A 24,492-nucleotide genomic window follows, 5' to 3' on the forward strand; every position below is an offset into this window, starting at 1 on the left:
ATAAATTGGCGTGCGTGCCTCTACGGAAGTACTTAAACGCATGCACGCGCAAACATACATACATACATACATACAGATATAAAACATGTAAAAGACATAATAAAATGCTTACCAATACAACAATTTTAATAATGAAAAAATTTAATATTATTGTAATTGACTACAGTCAAAAGTCTGTAAAAAACATACACATACTCTAGAATATATCTCTTCAAAATACCTTGCATTTAATAAAAGTTGTGTGATATTTTATGGGATTGGTTGATTAACACATTAGAATGAAAAATATGTAACAAATGCTAAAGAAAGAGGAAAAACAATATTGTATATTTATGAACAATTACACCCAAATGTGCTAATATGCAATACTTATACTTTTCTTTTTCAGATATAGAATAGGGAAGAAAAATATGAATTATTAATAGTCATACAAAATGATAAAAAGTATTTAAATGAATACTGGTTAAATATTCAAGGTTAATTAAATGTGTTAAAACGACAATTTTCAATTTGATTTTTACACAATAGGTGCTTTACAAGTTTTCCAGATACCAAATAACATGTAAAAAATGGACAAACTAAAATATTTCCGTAAAGAAATGCAATACAGACTGAAAAGTTTGCTCGAAGAAATTCTGTTTTTTAAGTTTCATAATACCTTGATAATTATAGTCTATTTTCCCTCACATATATCTTAATATACAAGCTATCACAAATGCAAGGATACAACCATTTGTAAAACGGGAAATAGGGCCAGGGCAAAACCTTATTGTAATTGGATAAAAATGTAAAGATTTAAGGAGTAATTACATACCAAGGATCAGCCATAAATATGTCATTCTCTAGTTATAAATAACACCTTCTCTCAATTTTAAGACAGTAGGTCAAAACATTTTCTCAGTATTGGTCGAACAAGGTTTTAAACTCCAAGACAATGACCTTTGACCTGTATGGATAAACAATAGGGATCACATTTGTACATACATAACTCAAACACCAACGTGAAGGACTGTGAGACTGTGAACGTTCGTTATCTCTATCAATGAGTAATCAGGGCCATAGTGACTTTGAGCTGTCACCTTTCGACCTAAAATCAAAAGGCATAACACACATACTTACTTGATATCAGGATTTTAGGTCAAAGCGTTCTCTAGGTATTTGTCAGACAATCTTTTAGTGGTAGTTGCAATGGTGACCTTTATTGTTGACATTTAGACTTCAAATCTACTACAAATGTCTAAATTCCAAACCAAAACTTATGTCAGCAGGCCAAACTGTTCTTTAGTTATTTGTTGGACAAAGAATAGGTGACCTACATATGTGCGAAGGGACGGACGTTAAACCAAGGCCATAACTGTATGTTCCCATTTCATAAATGGAAGCATAAAGATACTGAACAAAAATACATACCTAGTCTAAACCTATTTGGACGTAAGTGTGAACAAAACAGAATTCTTTCACGTGAAGCTGAAATGTCTGAATCCATCAGTTGAAGCATTCTTTTAAAATCTTTCCTTTGAAGTGTTTCACGTGATCTACTGCTTGGCTTAACAGCTTTGGTACTAGAATCTGTATGTGAAATATATACATTAAAATATCATGTAAACAAGAGAACCGCATGCGGTGTTTACGCTTGTCTGCTAAAAAACACTTGAAGGGGACACATTAAAGTTTTGCGCGACGACAACGACGCCGTAGCGTTCATGATAGCTCGACTTGACGAGTTTATAATAAAATGAATAAATGGTAACTTTAGACTGTTCGATACTTTTGGTCTTAACAATCGTTCTAAGATATAACACATTTGTTGTGCGTTGGTGAGAAATGTTAATTGTTGTATTACATCATGTGCAAGAGTATACATGTACATGTATAATTATACTGTTCAAAAATGAATGCATCTAAGAACGTAAAATTTGATTTTTCATAGGCTTGGCTGACTTTTTCTATTTTTCCCCTTTCATAGTCTTTTAGTTATACTATAAATACACTGGAACATTACAGAACCAAGGTTCTTGCCCTGAACAACTTTTCGACTTGAAAGATATTTTTAACCTTTCGAAACAAAAAGAAGTCACCAGGGGCAAGGTAAGATGTATACGGAGGATACGGAGCACAACGACTGTTATGCTCCAGAAAGTCTTACACTATATATATTATATGTCTTGTGCCTATTCATGTTCATTATATGCATGACGCGTTGTCATGCAAAATTCCGACATTGACCGAACCTGTTGCGAATCTTCGTTTTCGAAAGTATTTGTTTAGTTTTCGAAGTACTTTTGCCTTTAAAATTGGCATTAACAGATTTGCCTCTAGGAACAGCAACCTGAATGGTGGGACCCTCAGCTGTAAAGATTATGACATACATTTACTTCAATATACGTATATCCGCCTTTTGAACCCATGTTTTATTTCAAGTGACATTATTTGCAAAAGGCCGTGCATTGTAATTTGGATACAGTTTAAGCAACAACCAAACGCATTGAACGCAACTTTTTTGTGCTCATCTGTCATCAAATAGGGAATCCATTCAGCACATAGTTCTCTCCTTTTCAAATAAGGTTTGAAAATGGTTTGAGCTGCTCCTAATATAATGCCTAAGGGTGTATCTTGCACTGGTATTTATTTCTTTTACTGAAGTAACAATCTTGACAGACGTTGCTTTTTAGGCTGAGGACATGACGTTCATTCCACTCGAAATTAACCCACATTTGAATTTAATTAACCAACGAATAATTTATGAAGAACACATTTCATTTCATCCATATACTAAACAGAATAGACGTGTCTTCACAATGTATTCAAAGAAGTCATCAAGTTTTGATACAAGACAGTATTTTTCAATGGCATACCATGAACTTCAACCAACCATTTTTGTATTGCAATATTAGTCGAAGAGTAGCCAATGTATAGCGAGCAATAAACATTACAGCCAAAGTGAACAGATTTTAATATATAAGCTAACGTGTATATCTACCCGATACCCTTTATTTCCTCATGTTTGTTGAATATTGAACAATATAACGCTCTAGATTCATTCAAATCTGAACACTCCTTGTTATACATGTATTTCCTTTTACTCTATCTTCAGAGAATTGATCGTTAATCCGTCATTGGAATGGCAGCTGCCCTCGAACAATCTAAGCTACTTTGTTGGAAAACATGTTTTCGTGGCAATGACCTTAACGTTTACTAAAACGTAACTTTTAATTCACTCCTCAGGATAAAAGAATCACAGAACATTTCCGAACATGCTAAAACGTACACATCAATATGACCTAGGTACTACATGCCTAAGAAAAGATATAGAAAATCTCCCAATTTTCAATACCCGCCACATAAAATTTCTTACGAGCCGTGACAAACCGATTTTGTTATACAATGTTGACAATATTTCTCAGCTATACAATAAAATTGTTAGACATGTAACAGTTCTAAACTTGTTTATAATTAGCAAATATAAGACAAGAAAGGCAGATATAGCTTTTTGCTTTTATCGATTTATTAACTACAAAAGTTTATTAACCATTTAAATTTCAAACTACAGAAATTGTTAGAGAATTTATAGCATCACCTGGACTTAATGATGTGGGTGACACTGGGGAACATGACGATATTCCCTCGTCATCGAAGTCATGTGTGTTAGCAATCTCACAAGTAAAGTCGTCCGATCCAGAGATAAATCCACTTTCAGAATCTTTAAGAGACCCTACACTTGCCGGACTAAAAATAAAGTTGACGTGATGATAAACTTGAAGGCATAAATAAAAACAAATTTTTGTTTAACTTTTGTTGTAATCTTAACTTCTATCAAATCTACATAACTGTATTGACCATATTCAAATCTCTACATTTGCATTAAATTCTTATTTAACACTTCATTTTAACAACACTTTATGAAAATAAAACCAAGCCAGTGACTTTTTCAGTTATGAAAATAAGGAAAATGTTAATGATTTTCAAGCAAGTATAAGGCTTGAGATTTCAATTGAGTAAAATGTGTTTCGATCTAAAAAAAAAAATCTAGAACCGATAGAAGCTGTGTCACAACTATTACATAAACATGTTATAAAAGCCTTTTTGATCTTGAATCAAATTAAATCAGCATTACTTATTATACATGACAGTTTAAGTTTGAACAATTTGTGATCGTTTGCAGTACCATAAATATTGTCAAGTATGCATATTTAGTTATTTAAGCTTAGCAAAGGACATTTACTATAAGGTTGAAAAAGGTGGTCCACCGGAAGCATAAAAATACATGCAAATTGCAGACTCGGTTTGATTGAGTCTGTACATAAGGAATTGTAAACACAGTGCAAAAATCCTCAAGCCCCCTAGCACCAGCTTGAGTGGTAATCAGTTCGTGCTAGATTCAATGATCCCGAAGGACAAGAAAAATATAACAACGATGAAGTGAAGGACGAGGCAACTTTTTACGCTGCCACCCAGCACTTGATACCTGCTGTTGTAATGTATAAATATCTGGAAAAGCGTGATCCATCGGTAGCATTTAAACAGCAAGATTAAATGAGAATTGCAGACTCTGTTTGATTGAATCTGTACATGAGGGATAATGAAAAAGTCCAACATCCCTCACATCCCGTAGCACCGACTTGAGCTATACTCAATTCTCAACACTTAAAAGTCCCGAATGACCAGAAAGATATAATCAAACTGAAGTGAAGTACGGGGCAACATTTTACGGCTGCCACACAGTACTTGACATAGCACTTGACAACTGCTGGGGAAAAGTGAATAAGCTTTTAAACCTACCATATCAAAGATTTGAGGATACTTGAAACCCATTTTTATGCAGAAATCTTCAAGGGTATTAAATGCCATAATTTCATTCACTAATCGTGTATAAAGTCATGTTATATACCTTTTTATTCCAGAGGTTTGAGCACTCGCATATTCATATCCTGTGGAGTGAGTTGAAAATGTAGGGAGAGTTGATTCGCCAGCTTTGTTTGAATTTACCCCTGATAAAACACGTTTATATGAAAGTAAAACAAGTCAATTCTGTAGATCACCACAATTTACAATCATATTATGTTATAATCAATTCATTTTAAAATGTAATAATTGTTATTTCTGCATTTCCGCATTACAACCACTACACATTCAAGAAATCAAGAGAGAGAAAAGGGTCTGCATCACACTGTTCAACAAGAGCCACCGCCGGGCGGGGGCAACGCTCGACTTTTTACTTTTTCTAAACGCAAACATAGAAAGGTTTGAACATATCTTAATGTTTCCTTTTTATAAATTTAGTTGGTCTGTCTTGTCACATAAGTTTTGTTTATATATTTTGTATATATATATGAATAGAAACATTAAGCAAATTTCTAAAAATAGCAACATTACGCAATTTCTTAAATTAGCAACATGACGCAATTTCTTAAAATAGCAACATGACGCAATTTCTAAAAATAGCAACAATGACGCAATTTCTAAAAATAGCAACAATGATGCAATTTCTAAAAATAGCAACAATGACGCAATTTCTAAAAATAGAAAAAATGACGCAATTTCTAAAATTAGCAACAATGACGCAATTTCTAAAATTAGCAACAATGATGCAATTTCTAAAAATAGCAACAATGACGCAATTTCTAAAAATAGAAAAAATGACAGAATTTCTGAAAATAGAAAAAATGACGCAATTTATAAAAATAGCAACAATGATGCAATTTCTAAAAATAGAAAAAATGACGCAATTTCTAAAAATAGCAACAATTTCTAAAAATTGCAAAAATGATGCAATTTCTTAAAATAGAAATAATGACGCAATTTCTATAAATAAAAATAATGACGCAATTTCTAAAAATAGAAAAAATGACACAATTTCTAAAAATAGAAACAATGACGCAATTTCTAAAAATAGCAACAATGACGCAATTTCTAAAAATAGAAACAATGACGCAATTTCTAAAACTGGAAAGAATGATGCAATTTCTATAAATAGAAAGAATGACGTAATTCTATAAATAGAAACAATGATCCAATTCTATAAATAGAAACAATGACACAATTCTATAAACAGAAACAATGACGCAATTCTAGTTGTTGTTGTTGTTGTTGTAAATATATATATATATAGACACACACACCAATAAATATATAATTATGGTCATTTAATGCACAAATCTGAGTAAATTCAGTAATTTAACCTTCAATGTCAAGGTCATTAAAGAGCCCAAGCAAATTTGGGTTTGATAAACAACAAGGTCTGGTCCTTAAGAATGTTCTCTGATAATATGAAGTTGATCCCTTCAATAATAACAAAGTTACAGTCAGTTACCGCCAAAACAATGAAAATTTCAATAATTTGACCTTCAAAGACAATGTCATTAATGAGTGAAGGTCAATGTCTTTCGGTATATTTTTAACAGTAATCTTTGAAGATTATTATGTTCAAGTTTCAAGACAATCCATTCAAAAATAACAAAGTTACAGCCAATAAAAGCCAAAAAATGAAAATTTCAATAATTTGACCTTCAAAGTCAAGGTCATTTATGAGTGAAGGTCAAGGTCTGGCTGGTTATTTTTAAGGGATATCCTTAAAGATTATTATGTTCAAGTTTGAAGACAATCCATTCAAAAATAACAAAGTTACAGCCAATAACAGCATGAACAAGCAAAAATTGGACTTTTAACCTTGAAGGTCAAGGTCATTTATGGATGAAGGTCAAGGTTAGTGTGGTCTACTGAAAGGTCTTGTCCCAAGGGTTGTTGTGGCCAAGTATGAAGACAATACACCAAGAAATAAAAAAGTTATGATCCAGGTACAAGTTTGCGGACGGCAACGGCAACGGCAACGCCGACCTGACTATAACAATACCTCTACTTTTTTTTTTTTCAAAAAAAAAAAGTCAAGCTAAAAAACGTTTTCTGCATATGCCACATTATTGCAATCTACCATCATTTGTTAAATATGCCTAACTTATCATAGACCTGATGCACCAAAAAACTGATATCACTTAAGCTAGTTAAAGAATGTATAAAGATAGTTTTAATATGTAAATATTTCATCTTATCAATTGCATAAATTTTTTAATCAATTTACATGAGTCTTTGGATAAAATAAACGATTAATACAGCTTTACATGGTTCAAATGAAATACAGAGGAATTAGTTTTGTAATTCAGTTGCGTTTTTTCAAATTTAGAATACATGTACAGATAATTGTAAAGTAGTTGAAAACTTGCTGATAAATAGCAACTACTTACAACATGTAGGAACCTCGTCAGAACAAAGTTTCGTTGGTAAATCAAACACACTTTTGTAGATTTTTCTTTTCGGACGTTTTATGCTATGAATGCGTGGGCACACATACTGCTTTGCGAGAGATCCTATATATAACATAGTAATAAGATATGAAGCAATATGGATTATATATAATTCTCTTTATCGGCCGAATGCCGTTTTTTATCAATCTGACTTCCTGTGAAACCTACAGAGAAGGAATGAACATAAATAGTATTATCATTAGTCATTTCAAATTAACAAACATTTGGTATTTGATATATTTATTCCACTGGCACCGTCAACGAGATACCAAAAATAAGCCAGCGAAGAGTGACGACATTGTGTCACAACCTCTACAACACATTGCAAATCCATCTCGTCCACTCGCACGGAAGGGCAAGAATCATTTCAGGGCGCTAAATCCGATGGTCCAATTATCCATTTTTTGCCAAAGTGCTGTTTATTAAAAGTGTAATTCATTAATATATTAACAACTCATTTTCTTTAACAGACATGTGCAAATATAGTTTTTAACAATTTTTAAATATTTTCAATTGCCAAGTAAATCTTTTATAAAGTACATAAATGATAAACATTTGATGGAATCTGTCACAATAGGGACTACGATGGGATACCAGGCCGACCACAATTGCTATCTAAAACAACCAACAACTCAGAACAGAAAATATATACAAATTTATTTACAAGAAATGAATATTTATAAATGAAAAATGATTATAGATGAAAAGTCACTGCGTAAACAAACACTATCAACGTATCTCAGTCTATTTCTCCAAACACTATCAACGTAAAGTTTCTGTCATGATGTTTCAATAAAGTGGTGGCGTTGTTGAACAAAATTCGTCACAATGGCGGGCGTCTTGTATAAAATCTTATCAAGCGTAACTGTACTTCCTACAGTGTTGGCACAGTTGATAGGATCCTGAACAAGGGCATGCGTCACCCTTTAGCCATGGACATACGTGTGGAGGGCCCGTGTCATCTTCGGGTGTGTCCTCAAATAAGAAGCTACAAAGTATAAAACATGGTAAGTTCCATGATAATCAAACATAAGGGTATAATAAAGTCCCTTGGAAAAGACTCGACCTTTGTCGGTTTCCAATAAAATAACGTGCTTCTTTGAATAAACAAAATGTCCACTATAGTACACCATACATTCCGTGGAACAAAAATTCAATCACATCCGCATAATACTGCGTTGCAAATATATTCAAATATACGCCACATAATAACCACCAATAAATAAACGTCTTCCAAAATCATGCCACTGAAGATCCTTCTCTAGAGATACGTTGTATTTACTTATAACAAAAACTGATGATAAATGAAATGAAGTAAGATGATAACGTAAATTAAATTGATTGAAACAAATCATTACGATACTGCAGCATTTTACATAAAGTTACAAAAATACGGTAGAACCATAATAAATTATTTATGAATAGATATATATATATATATAAAATATTCATAGCTCCTATACAATTACAATATAATTAAAACTTCAATAAACATACATCAATTAACATGTCTCGGTATAAATTTGCAAAAGCGAAACACTAGAATAAAAAGAGCTTTTAAAATTTAATCTGCAAAAATTTAGAAAATTTAGAAAACAATAAATTACTGCCAAATAACTAAACCTGAATCAAATAACTATAATTCTAATAGAAAATAGTATTTTACGAAATAGCAAACATTTATGAAACAAAATCACTAGAAATAAAATTTACCTTGTACAAGCTGTAATTTTATGACAAAATATGATTTGTCTGTCACCGTCATAGGTGACCTGTATAACGTCCAGTGCATTGCAATATATCACTTAAAATTTAGTCATTATATAGCAAACTACTGCGTACTGAGCGGGAAAACGGATCGTGCAAAACATGAAAAATCGATTTGCACGAAATAAAGCTGGGACGGCGGGAAAAATAGTTATGTAAAATAAAGGCCCTTCCTTCAAATACAGACATAATACATATATTTGGTTCATAAAACAAAAATGTAACTTTCTTATTACTGAAAGGATTTTTGTGAAATAAACGGCAAAATGTTTAAATTGATACATGGAAATTTATTCAAACCATAAAAATACTCTAAATAATAATTTCACCCGAAAACTCTAAATTGAACAAAAGATGATGCAATCTCACATCAATGGATATAGAGTAAAAATGAGGTTCGGCGTGAAAATATAATGCAAGATTTTACAAACGTACTTTCACTTTGTGACAGAATCCTTTTAAATTTATTTCCGTGATAACCCCTCACAATACAGGCGTGCGTTTTCAAAATCCTTTTGTATATATAATTTAAGCCTAGCATTATTTATCGCTTCGAAAAGAGCAGGAAACAAACTCCCAATAATTTGTTTTGCAAATTGTAAGAATAGTCGCACAACGGACATTGTCGTCGATTATACTAAGCTTACGATAGTTAGACAAGAAAATGAATGTTACAAATGGATATAAACTGTTAAATCTGTTCTATAGTTTTGTGTTTTGGTCAAAACCCACACTCATAACCTAAATGAAAAGTTTTCGGTTTCAAATGAATACATAATGTGCGAAACGAATAGAAATTGTTAACAAAGGAAACTACTTTTTAAAAAAATTTAAGGACCTACAATTACGACATTAAAAATATGTGTGAAGTTTCAAGTCAATACCTTTTGAGATCAAACACACACACCAAAAAAACTTTTATTTAAAAGTATCTTATTCACAAACCTCAAGAAAAATATTCTTCTGTTTGCTGTTTTTAATATTATAAACATAGCACAGACTTGAGAACAAAATTCAACAAATATCTGCGAGTACGCAATGCAAAATTGTTGCATAATGAAAAAAACGTAGATTTTCCTTTGCAATTTGTTAACATGCTAGTTTTCCAGATGAAGAATATAACATTTCCATACCTGCTTTAATTTGCCTGTAGATGTGCTCATATCCACCTTGGCGTAATGCAGTCATGAAATCGCCTATAGTGTCTGCTGTTAGTCGATTTAATATGAACTGTGCTCTTGATTTCCTGCTCTGAATATCTTTAAAGTCATTAAAACCGAGGTCAGTGATGGTTTCATCCCTCAAATATTTTGTAAGTCTGATTGGGTCTATCTCTTCAACAACAGTATCATTCATCAATTTGATAGCTAAAACATCTAAAATATAAATAACATTTTAACTGACAAAAATCAACTAGGTTTACACCACATTATATTTATGAAACATTTTGAAACAAATTATAATTAATGTCAAATATCAATTTGTAACTATTTGGTTTCATTTCAAGTAGAATAACAACGTTACAAACACAATAGATAACATATACACTTTTGACTTTACAAATAATGCAACAAAAGATAATTCATAACTATAACCGATCATGTTCATTCCTATGAACATAAAATATCTTAACCAACATATTGTATAATAAATAGTTGTTTTATATAGCTTTCATTTCCCATATGAAGTGTCGATTGTTCTTCTTGCCATCTTTTTCAAAGGGATTAGAAGTACTTTGTTTTCAAAAAATGACTGCTACATATTTGTCATAAATCTAAGATAAGCATTAAACGCTTGAATGAAATGAAGACGGTTCTAAAAAGGCAACTACGGTTTAAATTGAGCCAATAAATCCTGTCCATTTGTTCATGTGTTTTTTAATTTTGAAAATAATAATATGAAAGAACCTTTTTCAGACTGCTCGGAAGAGCGTCTTGAAGTTGTCATAGTTTCCCAGACATATGGATGCCTTATCTTGACCTCCTCCCAAAACCAACCAAGGTCTTCTTCGCATAGTAAAAATGTCATAAATTGTTCCATACGAGATCTGCGAGATGAACACTTGTTAATCTTTGAAAGGATTTTTTCAGATTTTTCATTCATCCATGAGCGAATGATTGGAAGAAATGTACGAAGTTCCAGTTCATTTTTAAGATATTCTTCGTGTATTTTGATGTCGTTTCCGTCAAATTCTATATTTCTGTCCAATGTTTCTAATGAAAAGAAATAAAAGGTTTTTTACATAATGATCAAAGTATGTAAACACATGAATGCATTCGAAGTACATCGTTCATATTCTTTCGGTATATCTAAGATAAATAAAGGATATTATGTCATTCAGCATACAATGACACACACATTATGTTATAAGCATTTAATAGTAAGATTATATGCAGATATTCGGAAGGAAACAGAGACACAAGACAGAAATTAGACCGAATTATCGTCATTAGAGATCAAAATCAGATTACAACAGTCATTCGATATTCAATCCACATTTTGAGTCAATGAAATAAAAAAGATTTTGTATACACTTCATTTAAATATAAATTTAAATATAAATGAGTGTAAGGAAATTTATAATGTAATCGTTTGTCAAGATTTGTAATGATTAATTCCGATCCTAACAGATCTATAGATCTAGTAAAAAATCAATTAAAACAATAGCCTGAAACCAGAACCCGATGTAAATGCAAATTCAGTGTTACATATTTTTTGCTTCTATCAGCATATGAATTTATTTGATAATTCACAAAAAAATGATTAAAACCTACCCACTAATAGTTCTTCAACACTATGTGCTTCCTTTTTAATATGTTCTTCAAGTAAACAGTACCATACTTGTGGTACATCGTCTTTGATTAAACAGTCTAGTAAAGTTGCGCATTTATCTTCGCTTTTTTCTATTCGAGACAACAAATGGGGCGGCGAATCACTAAACGAGCTCATTTGTTCGAATAGCGTGCTAACATCTGTTATCATTCCAGTGACTGTATCTTTATTTTTCCTAATGTTCTGTTGATTCAACTGACATATGCAATCTACAAGCAGCGAAAACGTGTCAGTACATGATATACATATATATGTATATATATAATTCATGGATTGATTTGTTGAAGCCAATAGGTTTAAACTAAAACAATTCTTTTTTCAATAGATTGAGGTTTTTATAGCAAATAATACCGCCTGGCCTAATAAAGAATACATTGGTTAACCTCCTCTCAACCATAGAAAGAAAGTAAGCAGTTTTACACTAGTCATTAAATCATTGCTATTTCTTTAGTACGAAATTTGAATATGAAAGGATCTTTATAATACTACAGTTTCTGAAAAAAACGTTAATCTCCAAAACAAAACAACGTGTTTACCTTGTCCCAATAAAAGATTGCCCAAGTTGCCTTCAGTATTTACAGTTACCAATACTTGCAATTTGGTGACACCTAGAAGAATTAGACGACGTTTATCCTTTTCTTCTAAAATGGAGAGTAACCAATCAACTGCCTTTCCCTGCTGAACCAAGCTAACGATTTTGCCAAGAGAATTTTCATCTCGAGTCAATAACTGGATGACAATAGAAGAAATTTTAAGCCCTTCAAACAAGCTTCTACACTCCTCCACCAAATCATTCATGATAACGTCATTTTTATGTCCTTTCCTTTTGAAATTTTGAACTGATCTATTCTCAATTGCGCGCAACTCTTGTTCCATTCCATTACACTTCAGGTTCAATTTAATGTTTACAGCTGCTCCACCTGTCTGCTGTACAATAGATCTTTCTGCAAAATATAGGTAAAGGTAAAACAATTTGCATAACGCAATTTATCAACATGCAACGCAAAAGCCTATTTCAATGATAAATAATTGTAAACAGCAGGTGCATAAAAATACAATTACATACATATTAACTCTAATTAAATATGGCATAGCCAATTGTGGAAAATATTTTTTATAGACAAATTAATGATCCGGCGATATTGTTCGTTTTCGTGAGTAATAATACCATTTCAGATGTTATATTCAATGTATACATTTATTTAGTGTTAATTTTGTTTAAAAACAATAAAAATAGTTTCAATAGTAAGATTTTGACACTAATTAATTTTGTCTACAAATATATACATGTCTATAGCTCAAATTTAAATTCAATGCAAATAATTTCCTTTTCCAAATACGTACTTATGTACAGATTAAACAAAAGTCTGATATAAAATAGTGAGGGGCCATAACACAATAATGCATTATCAAAGTGTTATAGTATTAGATGAGCATCTTTTTCGTATTATGATATAACGTTTTGCTGAATATCATTACTTTTCAATCAACCAATTTAAAAATGTTGATCTTTAGTGGATGCTTTTGTAAAGCAAACGTCTTTTATAACTAACAAATGTCCATAACTAAAAAAACAATTGGTGCATATTGATATTTTGTGAGCTCCGAATTTCAAAACATATTTAACAAACACAAAATTTTAAGATATGGGTCCGGGCGGGCAGACGGTAAGATTGCATCTCCTTTTTCTATTTTATCGGCGGTGGATAAAAATATTAGAAATTCTAAATGTTATAATTTTCCTATACCTCCCTAAAAGTGTCCGGCATTAAATGAGCTCTGATACAGATTAATTTATATCTGTTAACATGTATTATGTTGTGTTGTTTTAAATGTAATTCCACAGGTTAAGCTTACCATCATTATTCTCCACGTCTCTGAAAAGTTTAGGATACGCTTTTTCTACGGTTTTTATGATTTTCGCAGATTTTCGTTTGGATGACTTTACCAATTTCCTTACAAATTTAACCCTCTTCTTTCTAAGATCCAACCTTGTCACATCTTCGTGGTCACGAAATGACATAGATTTATTCTCAATCAGATCATCTATAAAATCTCTGGGTTCAATAGTGTCATCTTCGTTTAGTTTTCGTAAGAACTGATTTGATTTCGATGCACTATATTTTTCCTCTGAAAGAGAAAACTTCTATTCATAACTGTAATAAAATATTTTATGGGGTAGAATAAGTTAATAGACTAAAAAATAAACTGTTTCCAAGAGAATACAATTTAGTTGTACAGCAGTGAAGTCATAAACATATAACAAATTCTTGGGCGACTATTTTGTTTCACATAAAAATAGCTTTAGACAACCAGTTTTGCAAAGGCAAAAAAAAAACAAAAACAAAAACAAACGAAGTACTTTAAAATACAATGACAATATTAATGAAAAGTCGAAAAAGTAGGAGTGAAAATAAGTAGAGAGCACAGTTAACCAAATTTATATCATATTGAGTAAAAGCATCCCCTAACAAAAAGTAACACATGACCACCGGCAGGAAGCCTAGAAGGGCAAACAACAGTAATAGAAGGACAGAGTAGAGCACTTTAAAGAAAAATGAGACAGATAAAACATTAAAATACACTGCTTTTGAACAGGCAACAGCAAGAATACTACAAAACAATTATGGGTTAGTTATAACTTTAAAACCTTTCAATGAATGACAAGGTTATTCTCCTGAAACCTAACAAAAATTAACTTAATTCATTACTGAAGGTATGTTTTCGAAGCTATTTTGATGACTTTGGAACTATCTTTCAACTATACATTCCCCTTTTCTAAAAACTATCGTAAGTAACAAGATTCAAATAATATATACATGCAATAAGTTGGCTTAGTTTGCTATAAAAATACTTATGCTTTGAAATAAAAAGAAGATCTAAGTAAACAAACCTGAATATACAGAAGAGGAGTGATTCTTTAAATGGTCAATTAAATAGCTCTGCTCTGTTTGAATAAGAGAAGTAGTAAATTGGTGAAGTACTTCGCTATCTTTATTTATGGCAATATAGTAAATTTCTTTGATCAGCAAATCGTTGCGGCGCATTCTACTTGGTGTTGTCTTGCAGTTTTCTAAAAATTCATCTGTAAAAACCTCATACTGGTGCAAGATATCAATCAATTCCCGAGATTCCATCTCACTTTTTAGGTATTTGTAATTGATTTGTAGCATTTCTGCAGTAATAAGCTGAAATTTGTAGGGCAGACATAAGAATGTTTTTCCATCGCAATTATTTCAATTATTCATGTCATACACTTTGATTATTTATGTTTCATGCCATGAATCTTGTATTGATTGAAACATTCCATCTCAAGCATGTTAACTTTTATTTGCATTCCTGTATCAATTTTATAGATTGACACTGTGTTATTTAGGTAATTTCTTGTAAGAAATAAGTTTGCTCATTAACTGAACATATTGGTTATTGATAATCGCACTACGTATCAATACATAAATGTTCAAGGAAGAGGGACTGATACGGTTTTCTTTGTTTTTTTTGTACAATTTCTTATTGAAATGCAATCTCTTTTGACTTTATAGACGCTAAAATGTAATAAACTTCGAATTGCTCAATCGTCTTACAGATGACAAGTGCAAAACCTTATGTTCAACAAAATCAGGTATAACGAAAATTGTACCTTCGGTTCTTCCTCAATCTCGAGAATATCCTCGTTTGATGACATATCAGTTTCATCTATAATAATAATTCAATGATTACAAAAACTGTACATAAGTACATGCATTTTGTCTTACTCTACGAGTAAATAGTCACAAAAATTAATGCCAAAACGTCCATACATATCAACCAGGTTATGTTTAAACAACATGCATTAAATGAGTACTATAATTATTGACATTTATAGTCCCATGTATTTTTACAAAACAACTTAACACATGAATAAAAAAAACTTGCAAACTATGTTTATTGAAATACCTATTTATTTCCACGCCTTTTAGAGAATTAATGAGTCTTTAAAATAAGAAGGAAAACGTGTTCATAACTATAGCAAAACATACAACAAAAATATAAAGACAAAACTACTTACCCCCTCTTAATGACTGATATGAAAATGAACAGTATGCCTCATCACCTGTAACAAAATTATCTTGCCTTCATTTAAGTTTATGACAGTAATATGATATTAATTGTTGATATTATTGTTGTAAAAAATATTATTTTTAAGCATAGTAAGTATATAGTTAAGATATATCATTGTCTTGCTAAACAAGTTTATAGGTAAAAAATTCGAATACCGGATAACATATCCGGAGTGTCTTTGTTTTTCATATACTTAAAAGAAACTGTGGAGTGAGTTGAGAAATAGCCTCTAAGCCTGACATCGTTTTAAATGGTTTTATGTTATATTTAGTGACGATATGTAAACTAGACTATGCGATTTGTCTTGTACGGTAAGTTTTGTCTCCATTTCAATGTTGTTTTATTTTGTTTTGTTTTTTTGAGGCCCCATCTGGGTAACCCCGTTTATTTACCCCGTAATAGCTATGAGGGGGTCGGGGGTCATCCTCCATCATACCTTACATTGTTAATATACAATATATATATATTGCAAAATAATTATATTAATGTAAATATTGTCAAATACATCTACTGTATATACTTTGTATATAAATATAAACATAATTTATATACATAAATACAATAAACCCATCTATTTTCCAATAATGTTTTACCAATAAAAAAATACTACTTATTATCAAACAATTAAATAATTTGTTACGAGGTAAAGTTCTTTTTCACATATTAAGTGTAGTTTATACAATTAAGGATCTTATAATTGACCATCTATTATTTTCATCATCTGTCAAATTTGTATTTCTATAGATTTTCCATGCTAATTTCAAACTATTTTTAAAACCAATACATGTAGGTAAAAAGTGTTTTCTCTTAGACAAATAAATAAATATATCTTTTCAATTCTAGAAACAATATGTCATATTTAAAATCTTAAGTTTCTGTAACTAATATGAATGATTTACAACATAAAACATAATCAAAATTATGTAAGTTTTCTCTAAGGTATTGAAATAGGCTTTGAATTTTCTGACATTCCCAAAATAAATGTAAAAGTGTTTCTTTACAGCATTTACAAAATGTACACATTTTATTGTCAACAATTTTCATTTTAAACAACATTGAGTTTGTAGCTAAAGTTCTATGAATAATTCTTGTTTGGAACCAATGAATATATGAATCTTTAGAAAACACAACTATATATTAACTGCCATTAATTTTATTGTCTCCATTTCAATGTTTTGATCTACTCCCGTTTCTTAGTTTATTTACGCCTGACTATCCCTTTCCACCATTAAGATTTGTAGTATCTCTTTTAGGATGATCGCAGCTTAAAATTCAAGTTTAATTAACCAATTAGAGTGTATTTATTAAATCACACAAGTCCCTCCAGAAGCTTTTACATAGTGTTTAATTTCGTAACGCAAGAATGTAAAAACAACAGAGGAATTGTACAACAGTAACGCAGAATCTGTGCAATATATATCAGAAAAGAGCAACATGTAAAAAGACAAATATGATTATTTTATAGTAAACCTTTATAAAAATAAATTCGTGCATTAGTTGAATTAACTACGACATTATATGTAATTCAAAATATTTGAAGGAAAAATATATTTCGTATGAAAGATGAAAAAAATAGATATTTTAATGATAGAAATTATCCTAAATCTATTATTGAGAAAGCGTTTTCTAAAATTGAAGGCATGTCCCAAAATGAAGCTCTTAGTCCTGTCGTTAAAAGTACTAGTTCAATAATACCTTTTACTGTATGTTTTAATACATCTCTGCCTAAAATCTTAAATAAATATTGGGATCTATTATTTTTGTCTTATAAGGAAAGTGTTAAAAATATACATACCAAGTTCAAACCTATTTTAGCTTATAGACGTCCTAAAAATATTCGAGATTATCTTATGAGAAGTGCTTTACTTGATTGCACATTTTTTATCTAGCCAATGTTTCCGAACTAGATGTTCACATTGTAAAAATAGAATTGTTGGTAGCAGCATTACAGGTCGTTCTTTTGATTAACACAATGATGTTAACTGTACTACGCGTAATGTAATTTACCTTATTACATGTAAAGGTTGTAATAAGCAATACGTAAGTCAAACTAATTCGAACTTAACCTTGAAATCATCAAAATAACCTTCTTACATTTGGATCAAAACTGCAGCCACTAGAGTATAAACAAGCTTTTTTCTACTTGTAGCTTCTGTGACCTATTTTTTGACCGGAGATGACCCATATTCAAATATGACTTGAAATCATGAAAACAACCTTCCTGACAAATTTCCAGAATATTAAGATTAAAACTGCAGCCACTCAAGTGTTAGCAAGATTTTTTCATTTTTAGCTCGTATAACCTAGTTTTTGACAAGAGATGACCCATATTCAAACTTGATCTAGAAATCATCAAAATAACCTTCCTGACAAATTTTCCGAATATTTGGATCAAAATTGCAGCCACTAGAGTGTTAAAAACATTTTTCCTTTTTTAGCTCTAGTGACATAGTATTTGACCGGACATGGCCCATATTTGAACTCGACCTAGATATTATCAAAGCAATTTTCCTGACAAGTTTCAAGAACATTTAAATCAAAACTGCAGCCACAAGACTGATAACAAGATTTTTCTATTTTTAGCTCCTGTGACCTAGTTTTTGACCGGAGATTACCCATATTCGAAATTGACATAGAAATTATCAAAACAATCAAATTTCCAGGAAATTTGGATTAAAGCTGCAGTCACTAGAGTGTTAAAAAACTTTTCTTTTTTTAGCCGCTGTGACATTGTTTTTGAATAGAGATTATCCATCTTTTAACCTGACCTTGAAATCATCAAGACAACCTTCCTGACAGTGTTCCAGAATATTTGGATCAAAATTGCAGCCACTTAAGTGTTGGCAAGCTTTTGCTATTTTTAGCCCCTGTGACCTAGTTTTTGACCGGAGATGACTTATATTCGAACTTTATTTAGAAAACATCAAAATAATCTTCCTGACAAGTTTCCAGAATATTTGGATCAAAACTGCAGCCACTAGAGTGTTAACAAGCTTTTTTTCTATTTTTAGCTCCTGTGACCTAGTTTTTGACCAAAGATGACCCATATTCGAAATTTACCTAGAAAACATCAAAACAATCTTCCTGACAAATTTCCAGAATAGTTGGATCAAAACTGCAGCCACTAGACTGATAACAAGCTTTTTCTATTTTTAGCTCCTCTGACCTAGCTTTTGACCGGAGATGACCAATCTTCAAACTTGATTTAGAATTCATCAAAACAACCTTCCTGACAATTTTTCAGAATACTTGGATCAAACCTGCAGCCACTAGAGTGACCTAGTTTTTGACCCGAGACGACCCATCTTCGAATTCGATCTGTATTTCATTGAGATAAACATTCGGACAAAGTTTGATGCTGATCCAATCAAAACTGTGACTGCTAGACTGTTAACAACCCAATTGTTGACGATGCACGACGCCGGACATAACCCACATTGACCACTTCGTGGTCAGGTGAGCTAAAAATACATGTATATAAATTTCATTTGGGTGTTCTATTAAAATGTTGCTTGATAAAAAATTGCTGACAAATTTCTAAACATTTATATGAGGAATAGCAATATTTTGTCCAATAAAATATCAAACTGAACAGCTTGCAGAGCAAATCGACACAGAAATAAAAACAATTGTGATCTAGAAAAGTCCATAACTTCAAAAAAAATGTTTTCTATTCGTACGTGGGGAAAACAAAATGTGGTTTAGAGAAGACCGTGTGTTTAACACATATAACTTTCTTATCAAATGTTTACTGTTAATAGATTATTTGTTTTTACCATTTATTTGTTACACTTAGTATGATGTTGAAAGAGACTTACCGCTAAAACTGTCTTGTTTCTTGTTTGGTGGTTGGTCAAACTCTTGGCTGTATAATAGACAACATAATTTATTACCAAAATTGTCAATTTCATTGCTCTACTCATTACTTAAAATATTCTTTCAAATATCTAGTAAAACATATCATTATATGAAATACTGAAAAAAAAATTAAATCTTTGTTTTGTTATATAATAATTTGCCTTGCAATTCAGTGTTGTAATATTTCTGGTCCTTCGGGACCATTGCTTTTAACACCTTTGTTGTAAATTGAGTACCGCTCAAGTCGGTGCTAGGGGCGTCAGGGATGTTGCACCTTTTCATAATCCCTCATGTACAAACTCGTAATTTTCATGTAATTTTGTTATGATTAATGCTTCCGAGGAATCAACTTTTGTCCAGATTTTTATAAATACATCATTCGTTCAAATAGGTTCAATTTACTTCTTATCAAAAGAACATCGATACTGTTATCTTTAAGGTATAACCACCCTGATGGGCACTATAAGAAACTGAAAAATGAACGGCATATGTCACTTTAATACCTTAACAGACACCTGTATGCAAAGTTTAAACGGAATTTATCGTATGGTTTATGAGTTATGGACACTTTTTAACTTAAACTTTGACATTAGAAAAAAGGAAATGCTAGACATTTCCTATTGATTATTGTTAAGAAACATATAACAAACATTCAGCTAACAAACCATACAAGCAGAATCATTATTTTTCATCAAAATATCTTGAATATGTATATAAATGTTATTCTAACCCATCCATTTTTAACAATTGTTTGAACATGCTCCTGCCTAAAGAGTCTCATTCAAAATATTTGTAAAATCCACTCAATCGAAGGGCTTTTCAGTTTGCCTTAATTTTTTCGAAAGTATTTAGTTTGATCTTCTGAAATAGAAAAATACTTTTACCGTGTAGTTCTGATTTTATTAGACTCTGAAAATACCATATTTGTTATCAATTGAATCATTATTTAGACACTAAATACATATAATAATGATTTCGGGAATGCACTTGGTTGCATTTCAGTAATATTTTGGACTTAACATTATTAACAATATTCCTCGTTAATGTACTCAACAAAACACAGCATATCTTTATCAATAATGTATATGCATAAAATGTACCTGTCCTTTGATTTCCGCTTCCCTACCACTGGCTCAGTCATCTCGTATAGACTAGAATACATTTGTTCTTGTCACTGTGTACTGAAGATGTAAAGATATAGTTGCTGTAAGTGCGTGAAAGAGACCAAATAACTCTCAACAATACTAAATGCCTTATGGGCTCCTTTAGAAAAGTTGGGTTAACGGAAATGTTTTTATCAATTTAACTTTTAAAGACGAAATGTTTGTAATCAAGGTGGAATATAAAGATAGTAAATTATCTATATTATGTGATGAAGACAAAGAAAAATATCCTTGTAAAGTGCACATTGTTTTATGGTATATTAATAACTCACTACACAAAATGATTGGCAAAAGAACGGCAAATGTGATTACATTATGGGCTTATATAAAAGGTAAGCTGCTGCTCGTTATAAAATATTCACACATTCATCGAGAAGTTTACATTTATAGTAATTTCTAAAGACCTGTTAAGTATTATGTTTATCAAAAGCGTTGTCCATATGTAGAAACAGCATAAAATCTTTCATAATGTTATATTTTAACTTTATGATATGAACCAATAATAGTAATTACGTATAGTACTATTCTTATATTAGAAGCAAAGAAGTTTGCCAAAACACCGAGATGAGCTTCCAAATTTCTTTTTATTATCTGACGGAATCGAATGACTATGACATAATTCAAGAGTGTGGATTAAAAGAGCACTAAAGAACGTATTGTTTCCAAAACTGCCATTCATAAGGTATAAAACAAGAGCTGTCGGTAGGACAGCAACGCTCGACCATTCTTAGTGCTTGATAGTAAAAAAGTAAAAAAAATGCTTGATACAGTTACCTCCTCCTGTTTACAGGATGGGGTAATGATGGTGAACAAGTGTGCAAAGTTTCAAAGCCATATGTCAATGAACTTTGAAAATATTTGAGGTATTACAAAAACTTTAACATAAATTCTAAGTCGAAAAAGGGGCATAATTCTGTCAAAATGCTTGATAGAGTTACCTCCTCCTGTGTACAAGTTGGGGTCATGATGGTGAACAAGTGTGCAAAGTTTCAAAGCCATATGTCAATGGACTTGAAAAATATTTAAGGTATTACAAAAACTTTAACATAAATTCTAAGTCGAAAAAGGGGCATAATTCTGTCAAAATCCTTGATAGAGTTACCTCCTCCTGTCTACAGGTTGGGGTCATGATGGTGAACAAGTGTGCAAAGTTTCAAAGCCATATGTCAATGGACTTGGAAAATATTTGAGGTATTACAAAAACTTTAACATAAATTCTAAGTCGAAAAAGGGGCATAATTCTGTCAAAATGCTTGATAGAGTTACCTCCTCCTGTCTACAGGTTGGGGTCATGACAGTGAACAAGTGTACAAAGTTTCAAAGCCATATGTCAATGGACTTTGAAAATATTTGAACTATTACAAAAACTTTAACATAAGTGGTTACGCCGACGCAGACGCCGACGCTCGGGTGACTGCAATAGCTCTACTTATTCTTATCGAATAGTCGAGCTAAACATTATTTTACAAAATTAACAGAAAAGAAAACTTATTTTAACATACACACTTGTGTAATCATCGTCTTTAAACATATCATATATTATTTCATTATCTTAAATTACTATTTGTTTTGATAAATTGAATAACATGGAGATTTATTTCTAATCGAAACATCCTCGATAATTATCCATAATCATCTCTGACTTAGTACGTATCATCATTAATATTTTCAACAGGAGTAAACTTCTATAACAGACCTTTTAATATTTGATTTGTTGTTGTGTTGTTGAAATGTTATGATGTAATTACAATAAATTTATGAAATAAATTTGTAAAATATTAGTCTTTGCAATCTAATTATTGCTTCATTTGTAATATGCAGTTAATCTGCATACCTGAATGAATGTATATACCTTATAAGTACTCTTCCAATCAAATCGCATTACATATCATTTATACAAAATAGTATCCAAATTGAAAGAAATTGACATGGATAGTATTTAGTAGTCCCTTCGATCTAGATATAAAAAACTGTAACGGTTGTAATTTTTCTCTTAACATCATTTAAGTAGTGTTTGATGTGATTTTAAGACATTAATTGTTTTTTACTGCTAATATAATCACTGAACATAATAATAGAATAATAAATAATCTGATTATCAATTTGGTAAGCAAAATGGGCGTTCTACAGTAGATGCTATTTTTTATCTTACTGCATTTAATTCGGAAACATTAGAATAAACGATTATTTTTTCTTTGCATGATGATATGCTTTGATGATATTTGCAGGATTGCATTGCGGATTAAATGATGAATACCTAGTCATGGTAGAAGGTTACTTTATTAGTTACTACTATAACAATTTTACCATAAAAGTGTTAGATGATGCTTGTTGGCTCTATCTTAGACATTAGGGTATGGATCTTAAATTTAGGGTAACACAAAATCTAAGTAAATAGAAATAATTAATTTTAATTTTAAGATATCCGTTTTGTGTGTCTCGTTATATCAGAATTATTAGAACTTGAAAAAAACTCCGATAATTTGTGACTTAAATTCTCTATATTCATTAGAAAAACAACAAAACTGTTAAAATTATCTTTGATATCTAAATTTACATTTTCAAAAGAGGTATTTGAAAATTAAAGAGCCATTAAAGCTTGGCCAGATAATGCTTTTTGAGCTTGATAAAATTCATCATTAGATGATGGAAACAAATTATTATTATTCACCATATAAGATTGTCATACTAAATCACTAAGAACTCTATCAACATTTGTTCGGAAAATATCTCAAGGTATTATGATATCAAAACGATTTCCATAATGATTTATGTGCGCGTGAAAGAAGTAGAACAGGTAAAATAGGTCAGTCGCGTAATGTCTGGAGCTCATCGATCTTACGATTTTAATTACAATAATCAAAAATGCTATGCATTAAGCTGTACTAATTGAAACGTGATTAATAAGAGATTTACACAAAAAATAACATAAACTCTAATAACAGAGACTTTTCTTTAATTAATAAATTAACTGACCTTAAGCAGTTTCTCAATCCTGTGCGGGTGTCATGTTGGAAAATACGTGGGAAATCCCCCAGATTATCCATTTCTTTATAAACAGACTACCTCTCTTATAGGTACAAGAAAGATTGATATTTTGAATTACCAAAATACTTATCCGATTGTCTCACTTCACGGGAACTTGAAATTCTATCAATATTAATGATAATATCCAAATATACCCCCTATATACTATAATGTTTATTTATAGTATATAGGGGGTATATTTGGATATTATCATTAATATTGGTTATTTGATAGAATTTTCAAGTTCCTGTGCTCACTTGCAGTACAAAAGTAAAATGAATATAAAGGCGATTCGATCAAAGTTCAAATTAACACCTACATAATCTACTTTCTGTTTGCAAGACTAAACAAAAAAACAATATTTTTTTTTTATTTTGACGTTTACATTATTTAGGTCGAAATTTACATAGTTTTATAGAATACACCTGCTCAAAACTTTTTTCTTG

At 31.0% G+C, this 24,492-nt stretch overlaps 1 protein-coding gene across 1 annotated transcript; it reads right to left on the minus strand.

Moving 5' to 3' along the window:
* Positions 1-1,001: 1,001 nt before the first annotated feature.
* Positions 1,002-24,054, minus strand: LOC132756764 (uncharacterized; the record flags this gene model as incomplete). The annotated part of the gene is made up of 16 exons (XM_060747902.1): positions 23,996-24,054; positions 20,957-21,037; positions 19,817-19,863; positions 15,946-15,990; positions 15,538-15,593; positions 14,791-15,085; positions 13,755-14,027; positions 12,434-12,841; positions 11,840-12,106; positions 10,973-11,278; positions 10,199-10,441; positions 7,239-7,361; positions 4,889-4,988; positions 3,578-3,726; positions 1,411-1,569; positions 1,002-1,087 (listed from the first exon to the last, which is right to left on the minus strand). Coding segments are annotated over exons 2-16 (2,619 nt in total), but the record flags the coding sequence as incomplete, so codon positions are not given.
* Positions 24,055-24,492: the final 438 nt, after the last annotated feature.

Source organism: Ruditapes philippinarum, unplaced genomic scaffold (assembly GCF_026571515.1).
Source record: "Ruditapes philippinarum isolate M1 unplaced genomic scaffold, ASM2657151v2 ctg49_1_1_1_1, whole genome shotgun sequence".
In the NCBI taxonomy this organism is placed as follows: Eukaryota; Metazoa; Mollusca; class Bivalvia; order Venerida; family Veneridae; genus Ruditapes; species Ruditapes philippinarum.